Source organism: Zalophus californianus, chromosome 8 (assembly GCF_009762305.2).
Source record: "Zalophus californianus isolate mZalCal1 chromosome 8, mZalCal1.pri.v2, whole genome shotgun sequence".
Taxonomy (NCBI): domain Eukaryota; kingdom Metazoa; phylum Chordata; class Mammalia; order Carnivora; family Otariidae; genus Zalophus; species Zalophus californianus.
Window position 1 is genome coordinate 113,678,464 of NC_045602.1, and position 25,047 is coordinate 113,703,510.

At 53.0% G+C, this 25,047-nt stretch overlaps 1 protein-coding gene across 1 annotated transcript; it reads left to right on the forward strand.

Annotated features, from left to right (window-relative positions):
- Window positions 1-1,598: 1,598 nt before the first annotated feature.
- Window positions 1,599-24,780, forward strand: XKR7 (XK related 7). Its single transcript, XM_027623483.1, has 3 exons — window positions 1,599-2,185; window positions 22,107-22,309; window positions 23,544-24,780. The coding sequence occupies exons 1-3, from the start codon at window positions 1,599-1,601 to the stop codon at window positions 24,497-24,499; spliced, it is 1,746 nt and encodes a 581-aa protein (XP_027479284.1). The 3' UTR covers window positions 24,500-24,780.
- The last annotated feature ends 267 nt before the right edge of the window (window positions 24,781-25,047 follow it).

Consider the following 25,047-nt stretch of genomic DNA (forward strand, 5'->3'; position numbering starts at 1 on the left):
AGCATTGCTGGGACCAAAACAGTCCCTGGACACGAAAGGGATGTTGGGCTACAGGACTGCAGATGGCTGCTCCTTCCTGACCCGGGGCAGCTGTCGCCCTTTATCTTCCCTTCCCAGCTACTCTGAAGCAGGGTGGTCCTCAAGTCTCCCCTCCCCCCCTTCTTCCCCTTCTCACCAAACTCTCCTCCCCTTGTGAGATAGCAAAGCCTACTCTAGGGCCACATGATGGCTTGAATTTGGCTCTAGCACTGAGTAACTGTGTAGCTCCAAACAAATTAATTAACTTCTCTGTGACTCAATTTCTTCATCTGTAAAATGGGAGGAAAAAAACATAAACTACCTCACAGATTGTGAGGATGAAGTGAGTTAGTAGTTGTATAGTGATTCCAGTGTCTCTGGCAAACAGAAACTGCTACATGAGTGCTTGTACAATAAATGCCTGATACATCCAATCTGAGCAAAAGGGTTGGAGGTGAGCTGGGGTATCCAGGATGTACAAGTAACCCTACCTCCTCTCCTAAATTATTGTTATATTCTCTCTCTGGCTTCTCCACCCTCAAGCTGTTTCCTAGTGAGCATTTCTCTCCTCTGGCTGCAGGGGCTTCTTTGCAAATCCAGATTTGATCACATTTGTCTCCTGCTCAAATTCTGCAGTGGTTTCCCATTTCTTCTGGGAAGTACATCTTCTGGACTTTTAGGGTCTCATCCCTCAGAACTCTCCAGCCCCATCTTTCCCAATTTTCCACCTCCCTGGATCTGTGGTCCAGAATTCCTTGAAAATGTGCCCTCAAATCTCAGGCTTGCAGGCCTCTGCACTTGCTCTTCCCTCTACCTGGTGCTTCCTCCCATCCCCTTCCCTCTGATGTTGCCCCTTCCCTGCCCAACTCTACTAGGGCTGTGGCCGGATGAAAGCAGTCCCGGGGGGGGGGGGGGGGGAGGGGGAAGAGGAGAATGGGGAAGAGACAGCAACTCTCAGAGCTGCAATTTTCTCATTCAAACCAGTAAGAAAAAGACAATAGGAAAAGGGAGTCTTCAAGATCAAAGACGGGGATGGAACAATATGCGAACACTCTGGAAACTAGGAAATGGCTTGTTAGCATCCAGTGATTGCTAAAGAGTTCCTGAGGTGCCCGCCTAGGTAGCTCCTTGCTTCCGAGTCCCTTATCCCCTACCCTCCTCAGACCTAGGCCCCTGGAGGTAAACAGAGGAGATAGATGGAAGAGGAGAGGTTGGAGAGGGGGGCGGTGAAGAAAAGAGGAAATAAGGAAGTGCAGTGGGGTGGGGATGAGAGGCAGAAAGCGTGTGGCTGGGGCCCCACGCCTCTGAGGAAGGAAGGAGAGGGTGACCTGGGATGCTCTCCCCTACCCTCCCCCTCTCCCTTCCCTGGGGACCTGAGCCCATCCGGCCGCAGCCCTGGCGGGGTGGGGGAGGGACGGGGGAGGCGCCGAGGGGAATGAATAATTGAAGTAGAGGGGAGGAGGAAGAAGAGGAGAAGAGGAAGAGGAGGAGGCGGGAGCCTCCCGCACAGGGTCCTTCCCACTCCGCACCCCACCCCCTCCGCCGCCCGGAAGTCGCTCCCCGCCTCCTGCTCCGCCAACATGGCCGCGAAGTCGGATGGAGAGGCGGCCGCGGCCGGCCCGGGGCCGGAGGGGGCGGCCGGAGGAGCCCGGAGTGGTGCGGGCGGGCGCGGGGAGGCGGCAGCGGCGGCGGCCGAGGGCCCCGGAGTGACCGGGGCTGGGGGCTCGGGGCCGCGCTACGAGCTGCGGGACTGCTGCTGGGTGCTGTGCGCGCTGCTCGTGTTCTTCTCCGACGGCGCCACGGACCTGTGGCTGGCGGCCTCCTACTACCTGCAGGGTCAGCGCACCTACTTCGGCCTCACGTTGCTATTCGTGCTCCTGCCCTCGCTGGTTGTGCAGCTGCTCAGCTTCCGCTGGTTCGTCTACGACTACTCGGAGCCTGCGGGCGCCCCGGGACCCACCGTCAGCAGCAAGGACAGCGGCACCGGCGGGCCTTCCATCAGCACCAAGGACAGCGCCACCGCCTTCCGGACCAAAGAAGGCAGCCCCCAGCTGGGTCCCGGGCCCGAGCCCTCCTCGGCCAGCTCCTACCGCCGCCGCTGCTGCCGCCTCTGCGTCTGGCTGCTGCAGACCCTCGTCCACCTCCTGCAGCTCGGCCAGGTCTGGAGGTAGGAGAAGCGCAGGTGGAGGGAGCTGAGCTCGAGGAGTGGGGGTGGCGAGGGGCTACCTGCCGCCCCAGCCCTACTCTGACCTCTCCAGATCCCCCTTGCGTCCTGACCTCCGCCCCGCCCCACCCTATTGCAGTTCTGATTTCTTCTCTGCCAGCTTCTCTCTGACCTCTGCCCTCAAACTCTGACCAACCCCAGTGCCATCCTCTCTGATCTGGCCATTGAGGGAAGAACGGATGGGGCAAGAAGAGAAAGTGATCCTTGGGGGTGTGAATGAGGAGGGCCCAGGGCTGAAGGGGATGTGTGAAGCTTGGAACAGGGCCCCAGGGCTCCCTCCAGCCTTGACCCACTCCTTTGCCTGAGTGCCAAGCTTCAGCTTAGGAAAGATCTCAGAAGTCCTTCCTTGCTCTCAAAAGATTCTCAGTTTGGAATTGCAGTCCATTCCCAGCCTCCTGGGAGAAACAGAATTTGAGGCAGCTAAATGAATATCCCGCCCAAACTTTTTGGACTTCTGGTTAAGGGTGAGCCAGACCCTGCTGAGAAGCTGTCTGGCTTCTTCTGTTGCTTAGGACTCCCCCAGTGTCTCCCCTACCCCCAACAGGGCCAAGGGGATTTGGGATCTTGAATCAGAGATTAGATGGCCACTAGCTGTCCTTTAATTCCAGGGCAGTAAGACAAAACTGAGGCTTTGTACAAGCAGCCCACTCCCAGACTGTCTGCTGAGCTGAGCTAATTGGAGACAGGAAGAATTCTGAACCTGGGGTTCCCCTTGAATCAGAATTGCTCTGGTAGCTTAGGCTCTACTGGACACTGACAGAATGAACTTGCCCACTATGTGATCTTAGATAAACCTCCCTCCAAGCCTTAGTTTCCTCACCGGTGAAATGAGGGAGAATCCTTCCTTATCTCGTCTCATATGTCTACCATCACATTTTCTTACCTGTTGGGATGGTCAGGTGAGAGGAGATCTGTGTGAAGGCCTTGCAGACTGTAATGTATTTTAGGAATGTAATAGATTATCATGATCACAGATGTGGGGAAAGCATGGGAAAAGTCAAAATCACTATAGAGATGTAAAGGGTAATTACTGCTGTTGTTATATTTATTCTGCTATTTGTTAACACATTCTGCTTAACTCAGAAGATTCAGTACTGGGCTGAGCGTTGGAAACAGGACTCCCAGGGTTTGTCCCAGCTGCTCACTTGCTGTGTCACCCTTGTTGTGTTGCTGAGTTTCTCTCTGCCTTGGTTTCCCCATCCATGCCTTGCTGAGATGATGTGTATATTCCATTTAGCTTGCCCTGAGGGAATACGGAGGTGGAGCTCTATCCACACAAGGTGGTGTTATTATTATTAGCTTGACACATAAAAATATTCATGTCTACATCCAGGAACTAATCTGCATTTATCATTCTGTGCCCGAGTGGACAGATGGTGACAGATATTTTTAGATTCTGAAATGGTAACTTCCTATTCTTGGTAGCCAAAGCTTCATCCTCCTTTCCCTTTAGCCTAAAGTGGGCCAGCTGCCCCTCAACTCACTGGCTACCTCAAACCCCCTCCTCCCCTTGTTCAGAATCTACTTACAAGAAACAAATACTTCTTTCTTGAACATAAACTAAGTTTCCCTCAAACAGGGCAAAAAATGACCATGGGGGTCGAGGGAGGTCTTAAGGGAGTGGCTGGAGATGGCTGAGGGTCCCTGGAACACCATAGATTCTCTGATAAAAGGGCTATTTCCACTCTCCCCCATTTGTAAAGTGAGGGGGTTGGGATGAGATGATTTTGCAGGGATGACAAACTAATGGCCCTGGAATTGAATATGGCGTACAGAAATGTCTTGTTTGGCTTGTATAGTATTTCAAAAATCCAGAGTTCTAGCTTTTCTTGGAGAAAAAAAAAAAAAAGGAATCTAGCAGTATCAGGCCTGTAGCAATTTAGACAGGGTATATTTGTTTCAGTTTGTCCAGTTTCATTCCCTTTGATCACATCTGGACCATTTCACTTAGGCATTAGGGGTATAAGAGCCCTAATTTATAGTTCTATAACAATTATTTTATTAAGCATTCACTTTGTGCCAAGCCTATTGGTTGCTTTTTTACCTGTTTCATCTCCTGTGTCCCTCCTAATACTCTTGGAATGTGGTTGTATTGTTATTCCTACTTAACAGCTGAAGGAATAGAGGCTCAGAAAGGGGGCATCTTTGCCCAAGGTCACACAGCTAAGGAGTAGAAGACCTGGGACTCAGGACTCTCTGCCTTCAAAGACCGAGTTCAATTTATCCACCCTGCAGTTCTGCCACTAAAGTGTCCCCCAAGCTCAAAGAATTATGAGTCTGAGATCCCAAGATTCCAGGAGATAGGAAGTCAGAGCTTCTGCTGCACTGAGATAAGAATGTGAAAGGCGGGGGAGGGATTTGAACGTTGTGGGCAAGGATGGGGAGAGAGTGTGTATTGTGGGGAAAGTGCTGGATTGGGGATGTGGATCAGGAAACCCATGGCTACATCAGGGTTTATAACTAGCTCACTAGGTGACCTTGGGCAAGACTCTTCCCATCTTTGGGCCTCAATTTCCCTGTATGTGAAATGAGAATATCAGATCTGATGACCTTAGGAGCCTTCCCTTTCTGGAATTCTGACTCTGGGACTGGTTATCAGAGCTGAAGTCTCTGGACCCCTGTCCCCAAAGCTCTGGATTCTAAAATGGCCAAGGGTCTGGCTAAATGGAGGAAAACCCAGACAAGATAGAGAGAAGCCACTGGGGCTGGCATTCCTAGAAATTAAGCAATGTTGGCATATGTTTTCTTGCCACGTGAAATGTTCCCACAATGAACATGTTCACTGTTCAGCAGGGCTTGGTGCAGATGTTCTGAGTGGTAGAACCTGGAGTAATGAGGAAGGTGAGGTGTGTCTGAGCCCTACAGGACCCAAGCTTGGAGACTGGCTAGTCTACCTTCTGATCCCACACCCTCAGTTCTGAATAAAATAATTTGAATTATAAAAATTGCTTGCCACTCCTCAAGCTTATACAATGCTGAATCAAAAGTCTCAGTACTTTGAGGAGCCAGGTAACACAGACCTGTGGCAGCACATGGGTTCAACTGATAAGGCCGGATTCTGTTCCCAAACAACCCTGTGAAATGGGTGTTATTATTATTTTAAACACAAAATGGGGCTCTGAGGAGGCAGAGGAGGGGAAGGAATTCATGGGCACTGTGCACCCACCTCGTCCCAACAGGCCCCAGATGAGGTGCTCCAGACACTGGATCTCATTTTACCCTGAAACCTCCCCTCTGGTGGCAATTGATATACCCAATCAGAGGCTCAGAGAAGTCAAGTAACTCATCCAAGCTCATCCACTGCGGAAGTGGGGGGAGGGGAGGTGCCAGCCCAGCTTTCTTCATCTCCCAAGCCCAAGTCCTATCTCTGGCACCCCCACACTGCCTGTGTGGGAGGATCCCAGAGCACTGGCCCCACACAAAGACAGATGGATCCCTGAGAAAATCAACCACAGATCCTTTGGTGGGACATGAAGCTGGCTGTGAGCTGGACAGCAACCTGTGTTTTCATCCCTCCCCGCCTCCCCAACCCTAACACCCTAAACGCCCCCCCCCCCCCCCCCCCCCGGAGCTGTTAAGCCGCTCAGGGTTGTTAAGCCAATTAAAGTCCTAACCCTGTCTTCTCTGACCCTGTGGGCAGCAGAGCAGTAAACCATGAATCCTGCTTTCCCTAATCTTGAACTCACTGGGCCCAAGCTTTTCCCAGATAAGTATAGTTTGCTAAGCCAATTAGTGGGAGATGATCTGGCATAGGATTCCTCTGAGGCTGTCAGGATCTGGGGACCCAACATGGGGAGGGAGGGATGGAGGGAGGCAGGCAGGCCTTTAGAGGGAAGGTCTTACCTCTGAATACTCCCTCTATGCCCCAGCACTGCTCCCTCCACCTCCTCACAAACCTGCACTCAAGAGAAGTTGTGAAATGAATTAGTGACCAACTGGGTGTGAAAGTCAGCTTCTGGGTCTTCTCTCTGGGAAGCTATATTCTTGGCTTAATGGTTAAGAGTACAGACTCTGGATTCAAATGTCCTCAGTTCCCTTCCTATATGTGATGGTGACAAGCTATATAATGTCTCGGTGCCTGAGTTGCACCTTTGTCATCTAGGGGCCATCATAGTACCACCTCTTGGGTTGTTTCTAGATTTCATCTGATAATGTGTACCAAGGATTTAGCAAAGGGCTGGTCCCATTGTTAAGTATTCAAGACCCTTGGAGGTGAGTTGTGCCATCAGCCTGTTCTTTGTTCCCTGTGGAAGATTTGTTCAATCCACACACGGCCAAGGAGGGGGCAAGAGGGCACGAGGGCCTCGAAGGTACCTGTTTATTTAAGCTGTAGTCATTCATTCCACTAATATATGGAGCACCTGCTGTATACCAGGCACTGGGCTACATGCTGGGAATAGAGTGGTAAATAGGACAAAGTCCCTGCTCTCATGGCGATCAATAGTCTAAATGGGGGAAGCCAATAACCAAGTAAAATCACATATGATATATATTGTAAACATAATATGAAATCTAAAGGGTCAACCAAGTGCTATGGAAAAAGTGAAACAGCGCAGGGGGGCTGGAGTCCCAGGGAGGAGGGTGTGGCTCTTTGAGGGAAGGTGGTCAGGGCAGGCCCCTGCAAGGACATGGCACGTGGGCAGAGGACTGAATGAGGTGAGGGTGAGCAGCATGGAGGCCTTTGGAAGGATGTCCGAGGCAGAGGGAAAGAGAAGAGCAAGGAGAAGGCCTGCGTGGCCGAAGCAGAGAGTCGGGGGACAGTGGAGGGTTGATGGTAGACAGGCTGGCTGGGGCTACATCACGCAGGGCTTCATAGGCCATGGGAGGACGAGGGCTTTCACTCTGCTTGAAGTGGGAGCCCCAGAGAATTTGAGCAGGGGAGGAATAGGGTGGACTTGACTTGTGTTTTACAATGTGCATTCTGGCTGCTGGAAAATAAAGCTGTGGGAGGCCAGAGTAAGCCTGGAGACCCGGGAGGACACCACTGCTCTGTGATCCAGGTGAAGGAAGACGGGGCTGGACCAGGGTAGTAGCCACAGGGGTGGGGGTCTGTTTCAGGCACAGTGGACAGGGTATCTGTCCCTCTTTTGTCATTTTCCCCACTGGGGCCAGAACGTTAATGATTAAGAACTTGCACTCTGGAATCAGCCTTATGCATCCTGTGTCTGCCACTTTCTGTGATTTGGGGCAAAGGGCATAACTTGTCCGCGCCTTGGTCTCTCATCTGCAAAATGGACATTCTAATAATAATACCTTTCCCCTGTGGCTTGAGGGGGCAGTTAAATTAAATAATGTACACATAGTGTTTAGCACAGCACCTGGAACACGGGAAGTGTGCAATTCTCTTCAGCTTCTGCTATTTGTGTTATTCTTTATAAAATAGGTCAGGGATTGGATTCCATAGTGGTTTTCAAACTCTCACTGCCTTTGCACCATCATTTTCAACCTGAAATCTCTGAGTTTCTCTTTTCTGATATTTTGGTTACCTATCTAGGATTTTGTTTTGACTGTACCACAGCTGAAACATGTTTACAACCCGCCCCCCAAACTCGATGATTATCCACAAGGTTCCTCCCTGTTCTGACTTTGCAGGGTTGTTCCAGGCCAGCCTCACCACCCACCTCCTGGGAGACCCCTTTCCAGGAGGTGCTCTGCCCTCCCCCCAGCCTCTTTTCCCTGCCCATCCGGCTGCAACAGGCCATTAGAGCTGCTCCTAACAGACACAGCGGCGGCAGTTGGGCCCAGCGTCCCCTGTTTGATCTATAAAGACCACACAGGAGAAGCCCTGTGGGGAGGATGGAGGGCTGCCAGGAAATGGCTTTGAACCCAGGCAGCTGGGGTGAGGGTCCCTAAGGAGGAGAAGGAGGATGGGTTAGGATCTACTCTGGCCTCTCCATTCACCACCCTGCCTTTGTTAGGGTCTTGAAATTCCGCCCCTGGGAAATCCTATCAGCTTCCAGTTCCCCCCACCCCAACCCACACCACCACATCCCGCCTCCACCTGCAGCAGAAAGGATATTTCGAATGCTCGGATCCGACCTTGCCACCACTCTAGAGCCAGAGGGCCAGCCCGGGCTCCCCTCTGCCCTCGAGCAGGTCCAGATGCTTTAGCTTGGACTCTTGCCCTTTCGTCTCCTCACTGCTCCGGGCCCCTAAGAAGCAAGCCACGCACTTTTCCCCCTCATGCCTCTGAGCAGCTGCCTGTGGTCCTTCTGATGACACCCTGTCCCATTCTCCTCTTGGTAAAATTCTGCACATCCTTCAAAGCCAAGTTCAAATGCTGCCTGTTCTGAGAAGTTTCCCTGAACAAACCCATTCTGCCCTCAACCCTTCAGACCCCACCTCCCACTCCGTCAGTCAGGCAAGTTGTTGTTTTTAATCTAAAGTGGAAATGGTTTAGTTGTCCTGTCTGTTTATAAAGGAACCATAGGCTCTTGTTGAAACCTCAGGTGGCACAGAAAAGGTATAAAGAAGACTCCCCTCCCCTCATTATCTTGGGGGGGGCACAGAGGTGGGGTTATGGGAGATTTCCACTTACTAATTAGATATTTCTTGTACTGCTTAAGGATTTCTTTTGGTTTTTAATTAACCAAGAAATACATGTATGCACTCACCTGCTTTTAAAAAGTCAGATACTACTGAAAATTTTAGTTACCTTTATAGAAACTTCAATGAGATCATTCCTCTTCACCACAATTCTGTCAAGTAGGGGGTGTAACAATAAAGAACAAGGATTTTGGAGCTCAGACTCTGGCTCTGCCACATGTAGCTGTATGACCTGAGCTGTATGGCAAGTCACTTAACCTCTCTCAGTTTCCTCATCTGTGAGATGGGATGTTAATGTCCCACGGCTAGACAGGTAGCCGTTATTGGTAAATATAAGGAACATGCCTTGCACAGGACTCAGCGTATCATAAGTGCTCAATTAGTGTGAGCTAGCGTTTTTGGCCTGTATGACAGATGTGGAAATACGGCACAAAGAGGTAACAGCCTCCCGGTTAGTAAGTAGCAAAGCCAGGGCTTAAAGGGATGCAGTCAGATTCCCAAGCCCACATGTGTGACCACCAAGCCATCCTGCCCTCCGCTAGTTAAGTGTACTCTTACAACACAATCAATCATGTATTGCTTTAGGAAGAGGAAAAAAAAAATCAGAAAGATATTTTTAAATTTTGATTTGAATATAAAGTACCCACTGTTAACATGCTGGGTTCTTCCTCTCAGACTTTCCCTCTAGGCACAATTACTCATTCCTCTGCAGCCCCACAGTCCTGATCATATTCTGTTGTGATTGCCTGCCCACATAGCTGGTTTTCCTACCAGATTACAAACCTCTGGGGAGGTGAGGCCTTGCCCTTTCCTTCCTCTGGCCCCCCTGGTGACTGGCCCAGAGCAGAGCCTCTGTTGCTGTTGGGGACCCTCCCCCTGGCCAGCTTTGGCGGGGTCCCTAGCAGTTATTAGAGCATGAGTCTGTTGAAGCAGGCTTTCTATCAGTGGCTGATGTGGGGGGTGCTAAGGCAGTGTGGGACCCCGGGGCAGTTGTGGGCACAGCTGGGGTCTACTAGGCCTACATCTGCAGCCTTCCACAATGGCAGTGGACAAATGCAGGCTAAGGGCAGTGCATTTATATTTGTGTAAGATGTGGTAGGAGCAGCCCTGGGGCTAGGTTCCGCAGAGGATGCTGGTGTGGTGACCTGGCTGGCTTAGGAGACGGATCCAGTAGGTACTCAATAAATGGTCGTGGGAACTGAATGGAATCTTTGAAATCAGAATCTTGAGCAAGACACTTCACTGCCTGGGGTTCCGTTACCCCATCTGTCAAGTCCAGTTAGGGGCTCGAGAACACTGGCTGAGTTCCCTAGGACTCAGACATGAGGGCAGGGTAGCTGAGAGTTTGGGGTGCTGGTGGGCTCATGGCTCCATGATTTCCTTGTTGTGTGACCTCAGGCAAGTTGCTTCAGCAGCTAGAGCTCTAGTCTCATCTGTGAAATGGGAATGGTGATAGTATCCACCTCTTAAGTTTCTTGAAAACATGTCCTGAGATAATATAAATGCACAGGACTTTCACATACTCTATGCTCAGAAAATATTTACTGCTATCACTATTATTATCGGCCCAAGTAGCAGCCCACCGCACTTACTTAGTTACGAGATGGGGGATGGAGGAGGGGCATCAGGGGTCCTAACGCTTGCTAATCCTCATCTACAGGCAGTCTTTCAAGGAAGGAGACTTTTTTTTCTGTGGCTCCAGAGATAGTGTGAGGACAGATGACAACCCAAGGTCCAAGGGAAGCAGAATCTGTTTGAATAGGAACAAGACATCCAGACAATCAGGCTGTCCAGGAACAGAGTGGGCTGTTCCTGAGGCTGCGAACTCCTCGGGGCCACATGCGTGCAGACAGGAGTGGCTGACTTTGTCAGGGAAGCTGTAGCAGGGCCTCCTGCCCTCTGTTTGGAGGGTAAACTGGATGATCTGTAAAGCCCCTTACAGTTTTAAGACTCTGTGGATCGAACTTGGGGGGCTTCACAAGGCTTAGCTGCCACACCACTGGTTGCAAATCGGTGGCCGGTGGGCAAATCCAGCCTGAGGATGCGTTCGTTTGGCCCACGCAGTATTTTGTCCCTACTGCCTGATAAAACTTTTTATTATGGAAAACTTTTAAATATACAAAAGTAGAGAGAACGGGATAATGATCCCCCTTGTGCCACCAGCTTCAACAGTTCACTCCTGGCCAACCTTGTTTTATCTAGGCCGGTGGCATCCAATAGAACTTTCTGTAAAGGAAATGCTCTCTGCCTACACTGTTCAGTACAGTAGCCATGCATGGCTATTGGGCATTTGAAGTGTGCCTAGTGTGACTGAGAAGCTGAATTTTAAATTGTATTTAATTTTGATTAATTTAAATTTAAATAGCCATATGTGGCTAGTGTAAGACACATAGATGTTGGAGACTATAGGTCTAGACCCCACCCTGTTTCTTTCCCTTCCATGTTATTTTGAAGCCAATCTCAGACATCATATCGCTGCATCCATAAGTATTTCAGTACATCTCTAAAAAGACAGACTTTTGGGGGCCTGGGTGGCTCAGTTGGTTGGGCGTCTGCCTTCAGCTCAGGTCATGATCCCAGAGTCCCGGGATCGAGCCCCACACCAGGCTCCCCGCTTGGCAGGAAGTCTGCTTCTCCCTGTGCCCTTCCCCCTGTTCATGCCCTCTCCCTCTCTCTCTCTCTCTCTCTCAAATAAATAAATAAAATCTTTTTAAAAAAATAAATAAAAATAGAGACTTTTAAAAAGTATAACTAAAATACAGAATACCATTATCACACCTTAAACAAGGAATCATAATTTCTTTAAAATTCATATGGTAGGGGCCTGGGTGACCCAGTCAGTTAAGCATCCAACTCTTGATTTCAGCTCAGGTCATGATCTCAGGGTCGTGAGATCGAGCCCCAAGTCAGGCTCTGTGTTGGGCATGGAGCCAGCTTGGGATTCTCTCTCTCTCTCCCTCTGCACCTCTCCCATCCTCTCTCCCTCTCTTAAAAAAATAATAATAAAAAAATAAATAAAAATTCATGTGGTGCTTTTTAAAAAATTTGTTGCCAACATTTCCAAATTGGAATTTTTTTTTTTTTTTGCACAAATATTCTAAGTTCCATCTATTCTTAAAAAGTTGAAATTCCATCCACACTGGGCTCACGTTCTCCCAGGGCAGCAATCAGCTAGAGCTGCTCTACTTTCTAGACAAGGCACCCATCTCTCCTTCCCAAGAGTACCCAATAATAACAGCTTGGTCTCTTTACCTTCTAGGGGCTCACAGGCCAGGGACAGATGGAAGTGGTACTTTTTGCCTTCCTTGGTCTCCAAGTACTTTCAGATGCCACCAGGAGACTGGACCCAACCCTCTTCCCATGCTGGCTCATACCCTGCCGCACAGGGACAACCCTGCCCAGGGATATCAGGAAAAGAGAGAAGGGAGGAGTGAGGGGCAATGAGCCCTGGGCTAGAGTATGGGGTACTGGGCTTTAGTCTCCACTCTGCACCCACTTCACAGATAGGGAGAGTGAAACCCAGGGAGAGGAAGAGATCTGGCTGCATTCATACAGTGAAGGACAAAAGAGGGGGGGACCCGGTCCCAGATGCTTTGCTGGAGAGGGGCTGCCTGCTTCCCTGCTGTGAAAAGTGAAAAGAAGAGCTGGTGGCAGTGGGTGGGAGGGGAGAGGGTCTCAGCTTTTCAGCCAGAGCCTAAAATTAGTGGCAGGGAAATGTTTGGCCTTAGCCCAGCAAAAAAAGAGGTGCCGTGACTTTGTAGAGGGCTGCTAAGGAGGAGGGAAACAGCCCAGCTCTCAGCACTGCACGAAATGGGAGCCAAACGTGTAAAATCACATTCTTTTCTGACATTTATGACTCATTTGGCTGCCAAACCCAGGAAGGTCCCATTTTGCACCCTTACAGGAGCACTCAGCATTGAGGGGTAGACAGATGGGAAGGGAGCCTCAAGGCCATTCCCTACAAGAGCTTCCTGGGTCCCTTTGCAGGAAAGGGGAGGGGGCCCAGTTTTTCCCAGAGGACCCACAGACTGCGTCTGGGTCCTCAGGGCCTGACTCAGCTTGATTTGCACCCGGTGATGAAATGGGGGAGTCACCGTTCCTTATTTGAGATGCAACTCTGATGCTTCTGGCTGTTGACCTTGGGCAAGTCACTTCTCCAAGCTCCTGCTGCTTGCTTCTGGAGTCCATGCCCTTCTGTGGGGGCCATATTCAACTCTCACCTGTAACTGGTCTCTCACCTTGCCCCCTTTCTTCTCCCCCCTCTCTTCCCCACAGAGCGCTCCCTCTAAAAGACAGAGGTGCTAGCTAGCTCTACCGTGGCTCCCTTGCTTAAAACCTCTCCATGGCTCCCCATTACTCTTATGATAAAGGCCAAATGCTTCACCATGGCCCCCTTCACCCCTCACTTTCTCACCTCCTTCTCTGAGCTACAGCCTTTCTGACCATTTACTGCTTCCTTGCCACTCAGGACCTCTGCCCATGTTGTTCCTCCACCAGAAATTCCCTTTCCTCCCTCCTTCAGCCGATTAATTCCTGTGCCTGCTTCAGATCACGGCGCGGTAGCCACCTCCAGATTTCCCTGACTGCCACACCTCGGCAAGCAGGGCCGGGCCTGGTCTTCCTCAGTGCTGGAGCACAGGGTCCTGTTTGGAGCTTGTCTGGAACCCATGGAATGTTTGTCCTTACCAGTTTACATGCTGATTTAAACAATGTCCAGGTCTCCTACTTGGGCAACACCAGGTGGGCTGGGTCTGTCTTGCTCACTATCGTGTCCACCAGCGTTTTAGCACAGTTCTTGGCACATAGTAAGTTTTTTTTTGAAGATATTATTTATTTATTTGACAGATAGAGACAGTGAGAGAGGGACACAAGCAGGGAGAGTGGGAGAGGGAGAAGCAGGCTTCCTGCTGAGCAGACAGCCCGATGCGGGGCTCGATCCCAGGACCCTGGGATCATGACCTGAGCCGAAGGCAGACGCCCAACGACTGAGACACCCAGGCGCCCCAGCACATAGTAGGTTTTTTAAAAATGCTGGGTGAGGGCGCCTGGGTGGCTCAGTTGGTTAAGCGACTGCCTTCAGCTCAGGTCATGATCCTGGAGTCCCGGGATCGAGTCCCGCATCGGGCTCCCTACTCAGCAGTGAGTCTGCTTCTCCCTCGGACCCTCCGCCCTCTCATGCTCTCTCTATCTCATTCTCTCTCTCAAATAAATAAATAAAATCTTTAAAAATAAAATAAAATAAAAATAAAAATGCTGGGTGAATCAATGTCAAATAAACCTCTTATCTGAGACTCAGTTTCCTTATCTGGAAAATGGGGATCATGCCCACAAAACCTCCCAGGGCTGCAGGGAGGATTTTAGCCAAGTACATTCAGAGGGCCTTTCAATGAGTGGCAGTTTTCAGGGGAAGGACAAAGACCCTTGCCCTAGGATTCCCCCCAGAGGGACTTCTCTGACCCTCTGCCTCCTGGGGACAGATTCAGTGAGCACCTGGGAAAGCCAGCCGAGGAGCAGGTCTCAGGTCTACCAGGAACTAAACTGGAATCTACGAGGCCTCCTCTTCCTGCTGGGTTCCCTGAGGCAGACAGCTCCTCAAACCTCGCGCCAATCGAGTGCCCACCACTGGGCTGGGAATTTTATGCCTATCACTACTTTCTGATTTCATAGCTACCCCATAAAGTGGGCATTGAGCTGAGGGGTTCAGAGCGGGAAGCAGCTTGCCCAAGACTACACAGACAGTAAATGATGGATCTGGAATCTGAACCCAGGTCTCCCTGACTCCCAAGCTTGGTTCCTTTCCCTCTGCACTTGACCACCTTTACTTGGGGAGCTTATAAAGCAGAGTTTATAAAGTACATTTACACACTCGCTCATTCAAGAAACAAATGTATATTGAACATTATTAATTCTATGCCAGGCTTTAGGGGCATAGCAGAAAACAGGACAACCAGGGTCCCCACACCTCAGAGAGACAGACAACAAATATGGAAGCGAGAAATTAGACCATTTCAGGTTGTGATATGTGTTAATTAAGAAAAGAAACAGGACGACAGGACAGAAAGTGGCCAGAGGCGCGGGTAGAAGTGCTTTGGAAGGGGGGTGAGGGGCATCTGGGAAGGCCTCCGACACAGAGCTGAGATGAAAAGGATGACAATTTGCCAGGCATCGGTGAAGCCCCTTCTAGGCAAAGGCCCTGAGGCTGGAATGGGCTTGGGGTATTCAGGAAACAGCTGGAGACTCATGTTGGGGGGGGGGTGGAGGGAGATGAGGTCCGAACCCAGATTGCACTAGGCCTCAAAGGTCACAGTGAAGATTTAACTCTAAGGCATGGCACGACCTGCTCTAGAATTTTATAGGATCCCCCAGGCAACTGTGTTAGGAATAAGCTCTAGGAGGGCAAGGAAGGAAGGAGACCAGGGAGACAGGAGGCCCCCAGGGCTCCGAGTTCAGGGGCCGGCGCCAGAGTGGTGCCACCTGGTGGAGGGAAGTACTTGGGTTCAGGACATTTGCTGTTACCAGAACTGGATGGGTGGGGCGAGGGGCGGCATGGAAACCCCTTTCCGTAGGCGAGAATCCGGTTACTAAGGCTCGTTTTGCAGAGGAGGACCGAGGTCCCCAGAGGGCTTGGACTTTCCCAGAAAGTCTAGTGAAGGATTGAGCCTGGGTCCCCTGACTCCAGTGACTACGGTCACCCCTCCTGTTTCCTCTGAAGCCATGCCATTCCAGGCAAAGCTTTCAGGTCCACCCCGTCCAACATGGGTCTTCCCTGGCAGCCGTGCCGCGCACCTTCCAGAGAACCGAACCATCTTCTCCGAGGCAGGGGCCCATGGAGAGCCAAGTCTGAGTCCTAGGTCTGGCAGCTAACTTGCTGTGGGGCTTTATACAAGCCCCACTCCCTTTCCAGCCCTCAGTTTCCTCATCTGTAAAATAAGGATAGTAATAGTGCCCACCTCAAAGATTGGCTGTGAGGAACGGACAATCTGTATAACGAGGCTTAGCGTACAGTTGGCGCTCAATAAATGTGAGCTATTATCATTAGTATTCACACTCACACACTGTCCCCCTACGGGCCCACAGAACAGTAAGGGGCTCAGCCCCTGTGGGGTTCCTGCCCCGTGCCACCTGCTCAGCTTCCAGAGTCTGCAGGCCTGGCCCGTGTGGGAGCCGGGAGAGCTCGCCGTGGAGGGGGGTGGTTCCTGGATGGAGCCGGAGTGGGGGAGCCGCTGGAAGCTGCTGTGTTTTTGGCCCAGAGCCATGAGGGGGAGTGGAAAGGGGCGAGAACACACACTCAGAAACGCCGAGACCGACAGATGGAGGAGCTGAGGATGTGAGAGACGCAGACAGACAGAAGGAGACCCAGAGTCAGGAGAGGAGCAGGCAGGGGAGGATGGCAGGGAAGCCAGCAGCCATGCCGAGCCTCGAGCTGGGCAGCAGACCACCAGATGGACCAAGCAGCTGAGAGACCGAAAGACAGACAGACGGACCAATAGGCATACCTAGAATTCCAGAGACAGACAGACAGACAGAAAAGCAGGCCCAGTATCCAAAGGGACAGATAAAGCTATCATCACATCCAATGGACAGACAGATTGACGTTCCCAGCCTCGAAGAGCAGACAGACCGGCTGACCCAGGACCCTAGGGTCGGTCTCACTAACAGATGGACATAGTATTTGAGAGACAACATGACCCATAGTCCAAGGGACAGACAGGTGAACTGACCCAGGGTCCAGGGCCAAGACTGACAGATAGACTGACAGATAGACAGATAAATAAATAAGCTAACCCCGCATTCAAGGGACAGGCACAACAACAGGCTGATCTGAGTGACAGACAGAGATAGTGACCCAGACCCAGGATGTGAGGGCAGACAAAAGGACCGGTCCAAGCTGGCCGTCTGCATGGATCAGAAATCCTGACTAGTCCTGGAGACTCCAGCTGACACAAGGAGTGTGTCTCCACAAAACCAGGAGAGAGACAGGGCAACCCCGACACTGGGCCCAGAAGCTTCCTGGCTTTCTCAGGGACATGAGAACCTTTACTCCTTCCTCCTTGCTTCTACCCATTAGAGAGGGGCCCCCAAGATCTGGGGGACAATAGGAGGTTCCTGGGTCACAAAGACGGCCAGACCCAAGAAGCAGGGAATGAGCCCCGTCCACTTCTTGACCCTGCTGCCTGCTCTCAGAGGCAATGGGGTCCAAAAGAGAGAGCCTTTTGGATGCCTGAGTAAGAGATTTCACATGCTACCTGCTGCCTTCTCTCTTCCCTAGGGTTGTGTGTTTTTTTGCCCCCAACCTCACCTTCAACAATACACACTTATCTGCCCTTCCAATTTCCTCCTGGACATGCTTCTCTGAGCACAAGACAGGCAGTCAGCAAATTAGATCCAAAATAGACCCCTGAGCATCTGTTCCCACACTGTAAAGTGGGTGGTGATAAACCTGTTAGGTCTGGTTCACACTGGCCTCGGGCAGTTGAAGTCAGTGTTGTGGGGGGCCCAACCAGGTGAAGAAGTATCAGGGAAGCCTTCCTGGAGGAGGAAGGCCAGAAATGAGTCAGTGAGGACAGGAATTGCCCATGAGGTGTCCTGGCAGTAAGCAAACTCAGGCAGAGGAGCCCCGGGGCCTCCAAGGTCAGGGGAAAGACACAGGCAAACACTCTCTCACCTTTAATTCATTCAACAAATATTTATTGAGTGCCTACTACACATACAGATGCTGAGGAGACAGGGGTGACCAAGGCAGACCGAGTCCCTCCCCTCACAGAGCTGCAGTGGTAAAACAGAAAATCAATGTGTACATTAATAAGAGTTTGATAGAGTATGTTCCGAAGAAGAATCCGACGGGGCAGTGTGACCAATGAGAGTGGTTTGGTGAGGGCGGCGGAGGGCAACATGGGATGGGTGCCCCGGGGGGGCCGCTCTGAGAAGGTGACATGGGAGCCGTTGAGGAACTAGCCTCAGGAGGGTGTTGGGGGAAGGGCGTTCCAGGCCGAGCAAGTAGCAAGTGCAAAGGTCCTGAGTCAGGAACGTTAGGCTGGGTTTGAGGAACCTCCAGGGCAGCTGGAGTGCCGGCAACACATAAAGCGTGGCTCGAGACAAGGAAACAAGCAGGGCCGGATGGTTTAGGGCCTGCAAGCCAAGGGAAAACCCTTGGGCTTTATTCCAAGTGTGATGGGAGGCCCTTGGAAGGTTTTGAGAAGGGGAATGACATGATCTGACTGGTTTTTAAAGTATCCCGCCTGTTGCCACGTGGAGAATGGACTACGGGGTGGCAGGAGTGGATACAGGGAGCCCACCGAGAAGGGAAAAGATGATGGTGGTCTGGACCAGGGTGGAGAGAATGGATGGACTGGGGATGCCTTTTGTTAGAGACCAGATGCAGCCCCCCACCCCCAAGTGGGATTCCTTTCTCTGCGATGAGACATCCTTCTCTGTGGGTGGTATTGGTCCCATTTGTGGTGAAAATCAACTTCTTCCAAATTCCCTTCAACTAGAGTGGAATAGGATGGGCTTCCTGGAGGAGGTTTCAAGAGAGGCTGCTTGGTGATCAGGAGGAACCAGAGGCATCCGCCTAGCGTGTGTTGTTCCCTCTCTCTATGTGCACACCCCTCTTAGTGTACAAATTACTTTCAAACCCATCACCTCATTCAACGCCCACAATAAAGAGGAAAATGAGGCTCAGAGAGGCAAAGAGACCACCCAAGGCCGCACAGCATCTAGGTCGGGGCTGGGAAGCAAATCCACAAGTCCAGCATTTTGCCCTCTTGCCTTTCTGAACCTCACTGCAGGGGCTGTGACACAGGCAGGATGGGGAGTGCTGGCCCCTTCTTAAAGAAGGTAAAACTGAGGCACAGGGAAATTAGGTTACATGTCCTGGGCAGGGCTGTTTTAAAACCTTTGTGGGCCCCACATCTACCAAGCATATTAAAATGCAGCCACATCAAACACCATATGTAAATTATATAGAACCAGATAAAAGCCAAATTGCAGTCGACTGGCTGATATCATGTTCTGTTTTGCAGATATTTAATTAAACATTTATTAATTTTGATTCTGCAGTTTTTCCCTGTGCTTTAGAGCCAATTTTTTTTTTTTCCTAGGCCTCCAGCATTTTCCTAGGCCTGCAAAAACCTCTCAAGCCCTTGGCAACGAGCATTTAGTGCTGGCTGGAAGGAACAGTCACGGTTTTGGGTCGTGTTGCCAAAGAGGCAGAGTGAGGTTGAACCCAGGTCCTCTCATCCCCACACTGTGCCGTAGTCTTTCCACACTGCCCAATGCCACGTTTTTGGGATTCAGAGGCCTCCTTTCTTCCCCTCCCCTTCCCTACTCGGCCCACAGCAGCCCTGGGCTGGGTGAGCCCTTTGTCTGTGGTTATCTGCAGCAAGGGGCCTTGGGAGGTGGCAGAGGAGGGGGCAGGAGTGGGCGGGGAGGTGGGCAGGCAGCCTGTCAGGTGGTGATGGATGCTGGCTGGGCCAGGGCCTCCCTCATGCTGACCCGGGCCAGGAAACAGATGGTCCTCCAGCCTGAGAGAAACTTCCAGGGTGTCGCCCTCCCCCCAACTCCCCAGGCCCCTTCACGTTGGACCAGCTGGTCTCTCCTTTCTGTTCAAAGCTAGAGCCACAGGAATGGAGAAGGGAATAGGTCTGGGGAAGAAGGTGGAGGCTGGGAAATGTGGTCTGTGTTCTGGGCTCCCCAGAAGCCCTACAGGCCGTCCTGGTCTCTCTTCCATAGCACCCCACCCCTGGCCATCTCCACCTCTGCTCTCTGCCCCTCCTCGGTGCCCTGCCTTAGCTCAGCCTGTCAGCTCAGGCCTGGACCAGACCCCAGCCTCTCCTGGCTTTCCTCCAAGCCAGTCTCCAGAGCAAGCTTTCTAAGCCAGCAAGCTGATCACATCCCCCTGACTGTGGGATAGAATTCAGATTTAAAATATGAACTCTTCAGTCCGGAATTTGATGCCCTTCACAATTCTAGTCTTCCTATGCCCCTTCCCATGAAAAGCCACCCCTCCAGGCCCAGCAAACTACTGGCCATTCCCCTAAAAGGCTGTGCCCTCTCATGCCTTTATGCCTTGGCCTCACCTGGTTCTTCTGCCTGGAACTCCCTTCTGCCTCCTGCGTGCCTTCTAATCCTACCCAAGCTTTAAAGCTGAGATCAAATGTTTCTTCCTCTGGGCAGTCTTCCCTGATCTCCTCCCCACTCCAGCTAAAGTTACCCGTCTCTTCTCTGGGTTCCACAGCATCTTGGAGCATTTATTTCGGATCTTAGCTTGTCTCTGTCCCACGGGACTCTGAGATAGTTAAGGGCACAGGGCCTGGCACATAACAGGTGATCAAAATATATTTGGTACGTGAGTATATGCTGCAGGGATCCTCATGTGGGGGGAAGTCAGGGGCCCAGAGAATGGAAAGTACAAGGAAACAAATTTCTGTGCATCGGAGGAAACACAGTCCAGTTTTGGAGATGCTCAGAAGGCAAAGGCCCTGCCTCAGGGGGTAGGGGCTCCCCATCCTGGGGAGCATGCAAGCAGAGGGTGGAAACACACGGGGCTGGGGTTTGCCGAAGGAATTCTAGCATTGGATGGGAGAGTTAGACTGAGGGGCCTTTGCTTTTGTTGCTTCTGCTTCTGAGGGAGCAACCCTCTTCCCCTTCCCAGCTGCTGGTCCCACACGGTGTCATGTTGAAGGTGTGTCTACACCATTGATTGGTGCTGGGAAGACCCAGGGATGGGGAGGAGGGCCTTGAATGGGATGTTTCTAGCCATGTTTTGGGAGGAGAGTCCCAGAGCGTTAGCTCTAAAAGGATCTCCAGGGTCATTAAGCCCATCCTTCTTGTTGGCAGATAGAGAAACTGAGTCCCAGGGAGGACCACACCATTCCAATGACTGGGATACTCATTCCGGGAAACTCTGGGTATCAGCTGATCCCAAATTCCAGGGAGTACTGTGATTCCTCTCTTGGGCTGGCAACGCACAGTTGAATACAGTTGGTCCCGAGGTTCCCAAACAACATCTTAAAAATGCCAGCACCTCACATCTGGGAGGAGACCCCCAAATACCTGGTTCTCCGATCTCAGCTTCAAGTAATAGGATCACTGAATCTGTGTCGGGATTTTCTTCCCTGATTTCTGGGGAGATAACTTCTAGAGGAGTACTCTCTGGTTTCAGCAAAGGGTGTGCCTGCCCCCATGAATCAGAGAATTTGGGGGTTGGGGGGCAGGGTCTATGGCTGCAACAGCCCGGGGCAGAGCTGCTGGGCAAAGAACCAAGGCAGAGAGGAGTTCTGGGTGGCAGGCCTCTTCTCATCCTACACAGGCACTGCACTTTACAGGTGCAGAGCATTTTCAAATCCATTTCATCCTCACAGCCACTTCGGGAGGGATTCACTAGGGCTCAGAGAGCGTCTGGCTCAAGAGCACACAGTAAATTAGAAGTGAAGTCGGTACTTGAACTCAGGACTTCAGAATCCCTTCCATACCCCCTACTGGGTGACCAGAGCTCCTTTCAATTCAAACAAACTTGCCGTCATGCCTGCATTCACTCTTTTGAGCCAGCAGGGATTGAGCAGCTACTGCGTGCTAAGAACTGAGGGTACAGCAGTTAGCGAGCTGACCTAGTCACCCTCACAGAGTTCCCAGTCTGGGGGAGATGGATGCATAAGCAGGCAGTCACAGCCCACTGTGGGTTAGACAGAAGCCTGTCTGGAGAGGTCCCTACCCCAGGTGGAAAGTGGTCAGCAGAGGCTTCCTGGAAAAGGTCACGTTTAAAAGCTGAGCCTTGGAAGAAAAGGAGGAGTTACCAGGGGTGGGGCTGGAGTAGGGTTGGGGAACAGGCGAGGAAGCTGGGGGCTTGGCACCAGGGACTGTTCCTGAAAGAACCAGGCTACGTGGGTTGGAATCCTGGTTCCACTGCTTCCTCGTTGGGTGACCTTGGACAGGTGGCATACCTCTCTGGGTCTCAGGTTCCCTCATCTATAAAGTGAGGACAATAGCGGGGCTAGGGGAACCTCAGTGCACTGTTAGGTGTCAGGAATCCTGCAGAGAAAGCAGGCCCCAGAACAAGAATGATGGTATGCTGAGTTCAGGGCTTACTTTGTGCCAGTGCTTTACGCTAATGAGCCCATTCAGAGTTCCCGGACGACAGCCCTGGAGGCGATCGTTCCGATATGCCTGTTTTACAGCCGAGGACACCGGCTCTGCTGGGCGCGGTGAGCAAAGACACACTGCGCACCCGCCCCCGGCGCTCGCCTGTCGGCCGGGGGAACTCGCAGAGCCGCTAGGGGTACGGGCGCGCGGGGGCCTGAGCACTGCGTCCCTCCCGCAGGTACCTGCGCGCCTTGTACCTGGGGCTGCAGAGCCGCTGGCGCGGGGAGCGGCTGCGGCGCCACTTCTACTGGCGGATGCTGTTCGAGAGCGCGGACGTGAGCATGCTGCGCCTGCTGGAGACCTTCCTGCGCAGCGCGCCGCAGCTCGTGCTGCAGCTCAGCCTCCTGGTGCAGCGCGGCAGCGAGCCCGACCTGCTGCCCGGTGAGCTCCGCCCTCCCACGCGCCCTCGCCCCGGGGGCTCACTCCTCCACCGCAGTCCGCTGCAGGGGGGCCCCCCGCCTTCCTACCACCCTGACTCCGGCCCCGCTCGCTGGCGGGGATTTGGAGCCCCGCCCCAACTCTCACCACCCTCCAGGCCTCTGGAGACCCCCATGTCCCCTCCAGCGGCCCACTTACCCTCCTGTGGGGGGGGGGGCTCTGGTCCCTCCACCTGCTTGACTCCCTTTGGGACCCCTGGGTGCTCCCCGCTCTCACCCTCCTCCCTTCCCCCTTGCCAGGGCAGACCAGACCCCATTTCTGCTAAGTCCAAAGAGGCCCTTGACCCCATGGCCACACCTCAGGCCCGGCCCTTCATTCCCCAAACGGTCCTGATCCCAGATTGCATTCCCCCCCCTCCCCCGGGGCACCCCTGACTCACAGACCTGCTCAGTCACCCTCAGTCTCCAGAGAGCCTGTTTATCTGCCCTCTCACTGGTCTTTACTCCATGCGGAAGGACTCCTCCAGGGCTTGGTCCTGGTCCCCCAACCTTGGCCCTCCCCTAACCCTGACAGACCAGGCCAACCCCTTCCCTGTCAGAGAAACACCACACCCTGGGAGTCCCCCAAGCTCCTCCCACCCAGACACTGTCCATCCCACCTTCAGTGACCCAGAAGATTCTATCACCACCTCTCAGGCCCCTCAGGACCCCTTGTGGGCCCCAATCAGAACTTCCCACCGCAGATGTCTTCCCATGTCTCAGCTTGGATACCCTTCTCCAGCCCCCAGCTTCACCCTGGTGGCCTATAGCTACTAACAGTCCCCTCCTGGCTCCTCCATGCCCTAATCATGACCCCACCCCCAACTCTCCACCTTCTTTTTCACTCCCAGAATCCTGGACCCTAATTTCCCACCCTCACACCAAGACCCCTGAACCCTGACATCCCTAGTCTAGAGACCTGGCCCTGACCCTTGTGAAGACCAAAGTCACCCACCTTCCCTCTTCCTTTATGCTCCCGCTCCTACAGAAGTACCCAGCCCCATCCGCTCTCCCTGCTCCCGTCATTGCTCTGGAAGACCGCCCACCCAGACCCGCCCCACAGCCCTCCTGATTTATAGACCCTTCCCTCACACCTCCTCAGAACCCAGCTCCTGACCCAGAACCGTCCCCCTCTCCCCAGACCCTGACCCAGACCCACCCCTAACCCAGCCCACCCCACCCTCACCCTGTCTCTGCAGCCCTGTCCACCTCTGCCTCACTCGTGTCCCTGGCCTGGACGCTGGCCTCCTACCAGAAGGTGCTGCGGGACTCACGGGACGACAAGCGGCCACTGTCCTACAAGGGCGCCGTGGCCCAGGTGCTGTGGCACCTGTTCACCATCGCAGCTCGCAGTCTGGCCTTCGCGCTCTTTGCCAGCGTCTACAAGCTCTACTTTGGCATCTTCATTGTGGCCCACTGGTGCGTCATGACCTTCTGGGTCATCCAGGGCGAGACAGACTTCTGCATGTCCAAGTGGGAGGAGATCATCTACAACATGGTGGTGGGCATCATCTACATCTTCTGCTGGTTCAACGTCAAGGAGGGCCGCAGCCGCCGCCGCATGGCCCTCTACTACTGCATCGTCCTGCTTGAGAATGCCGCGCTCACTGGCTTCTGGTACTCCAGCCGCAACTTCTCCACCGACTTCCGCTCGCTCATCCTGGTCTGTGTGGTGGCCTCCAGCTTCGCGCTGGGCATCTTCTTCATGTGTGTCTACTACTGCCTCCTGCACCCCAACGGGCCCATGCTGGGTCCCCAGGCGCCTGGCTGCATCTGCCCGGAGTCCCCAGGACCCTGTGGCCCACCAGCCGACGCCGTCACAAGTCCCCCAAGATCCCTGCCAAGGACTACAGGCGCTGAGAGGGATGGGGCCTCAGTGGGGGGCGAGCGTGCAGGGACCCCCACGCCACCTGTCTTCCAGGTGCGGCCTGGCTTGCCTCCCACACCAGTGGCTCGCCCTTTGCGGACAGAAGGGCCGGTCATTCGGATTGACCTGCCCCGGAAGAAGTACCCTGCCTGGGATGCTCATTTTATCGACCGCCGGCTCCGGAAGACCATTCTGGCGCTGGAGTACGCCTCTCCTGCCACGCCTCGGTTGCAGTACCGGAGCGTGGGGACCTCCCAGGAGCTGCTGGAGTACGAGACCACGGTGTAGGCCACAGTCTCCCCCACAAGGAGGGACAGGCTTGGCTGACCCCACATCAACCACAGTGTTGAGCCCGGAATTTCAGGGCCACCCAGCTAAAGGGGTGTGGATCTGTTGGTCCAAGGGTAGAGTGGCCCACCATTGGGTTCTTTCAGGGGAGGGGACAGCCCTGTGGAGGCCCCAGCCCTAGGCCCTGTTTTCAGCCCTGTGGCCCATTTCCTAAACTCCCCTGAACTAGGGCCCAGGGAATCAACTGGTGCTACACTCCTCATTAGCTGCCCCATTTTCACGAAGGCCTCCATATGCGTCTGGTGCCGGGGCGCCCCACCCTCTCCCCTGCCTGGAGTCACCCACATGTTGCTCCTGGTGGACCTGCCAGAGACAGGGCACTGGCTGGGGTCCATGACCTAGGCCCTGTGTTCCTCAGGGGGTGTGGGAGGTGGGCTGCTTCTCTGGGGAAAGGAGATCTCCGAGAAGGATGGAGGAGGCAGTGGAAGATGTGAGGGGAGGTGGGAGCATCTGGTCGACAAGGTTGGTACCGTTCCTGTGGGGTCCGA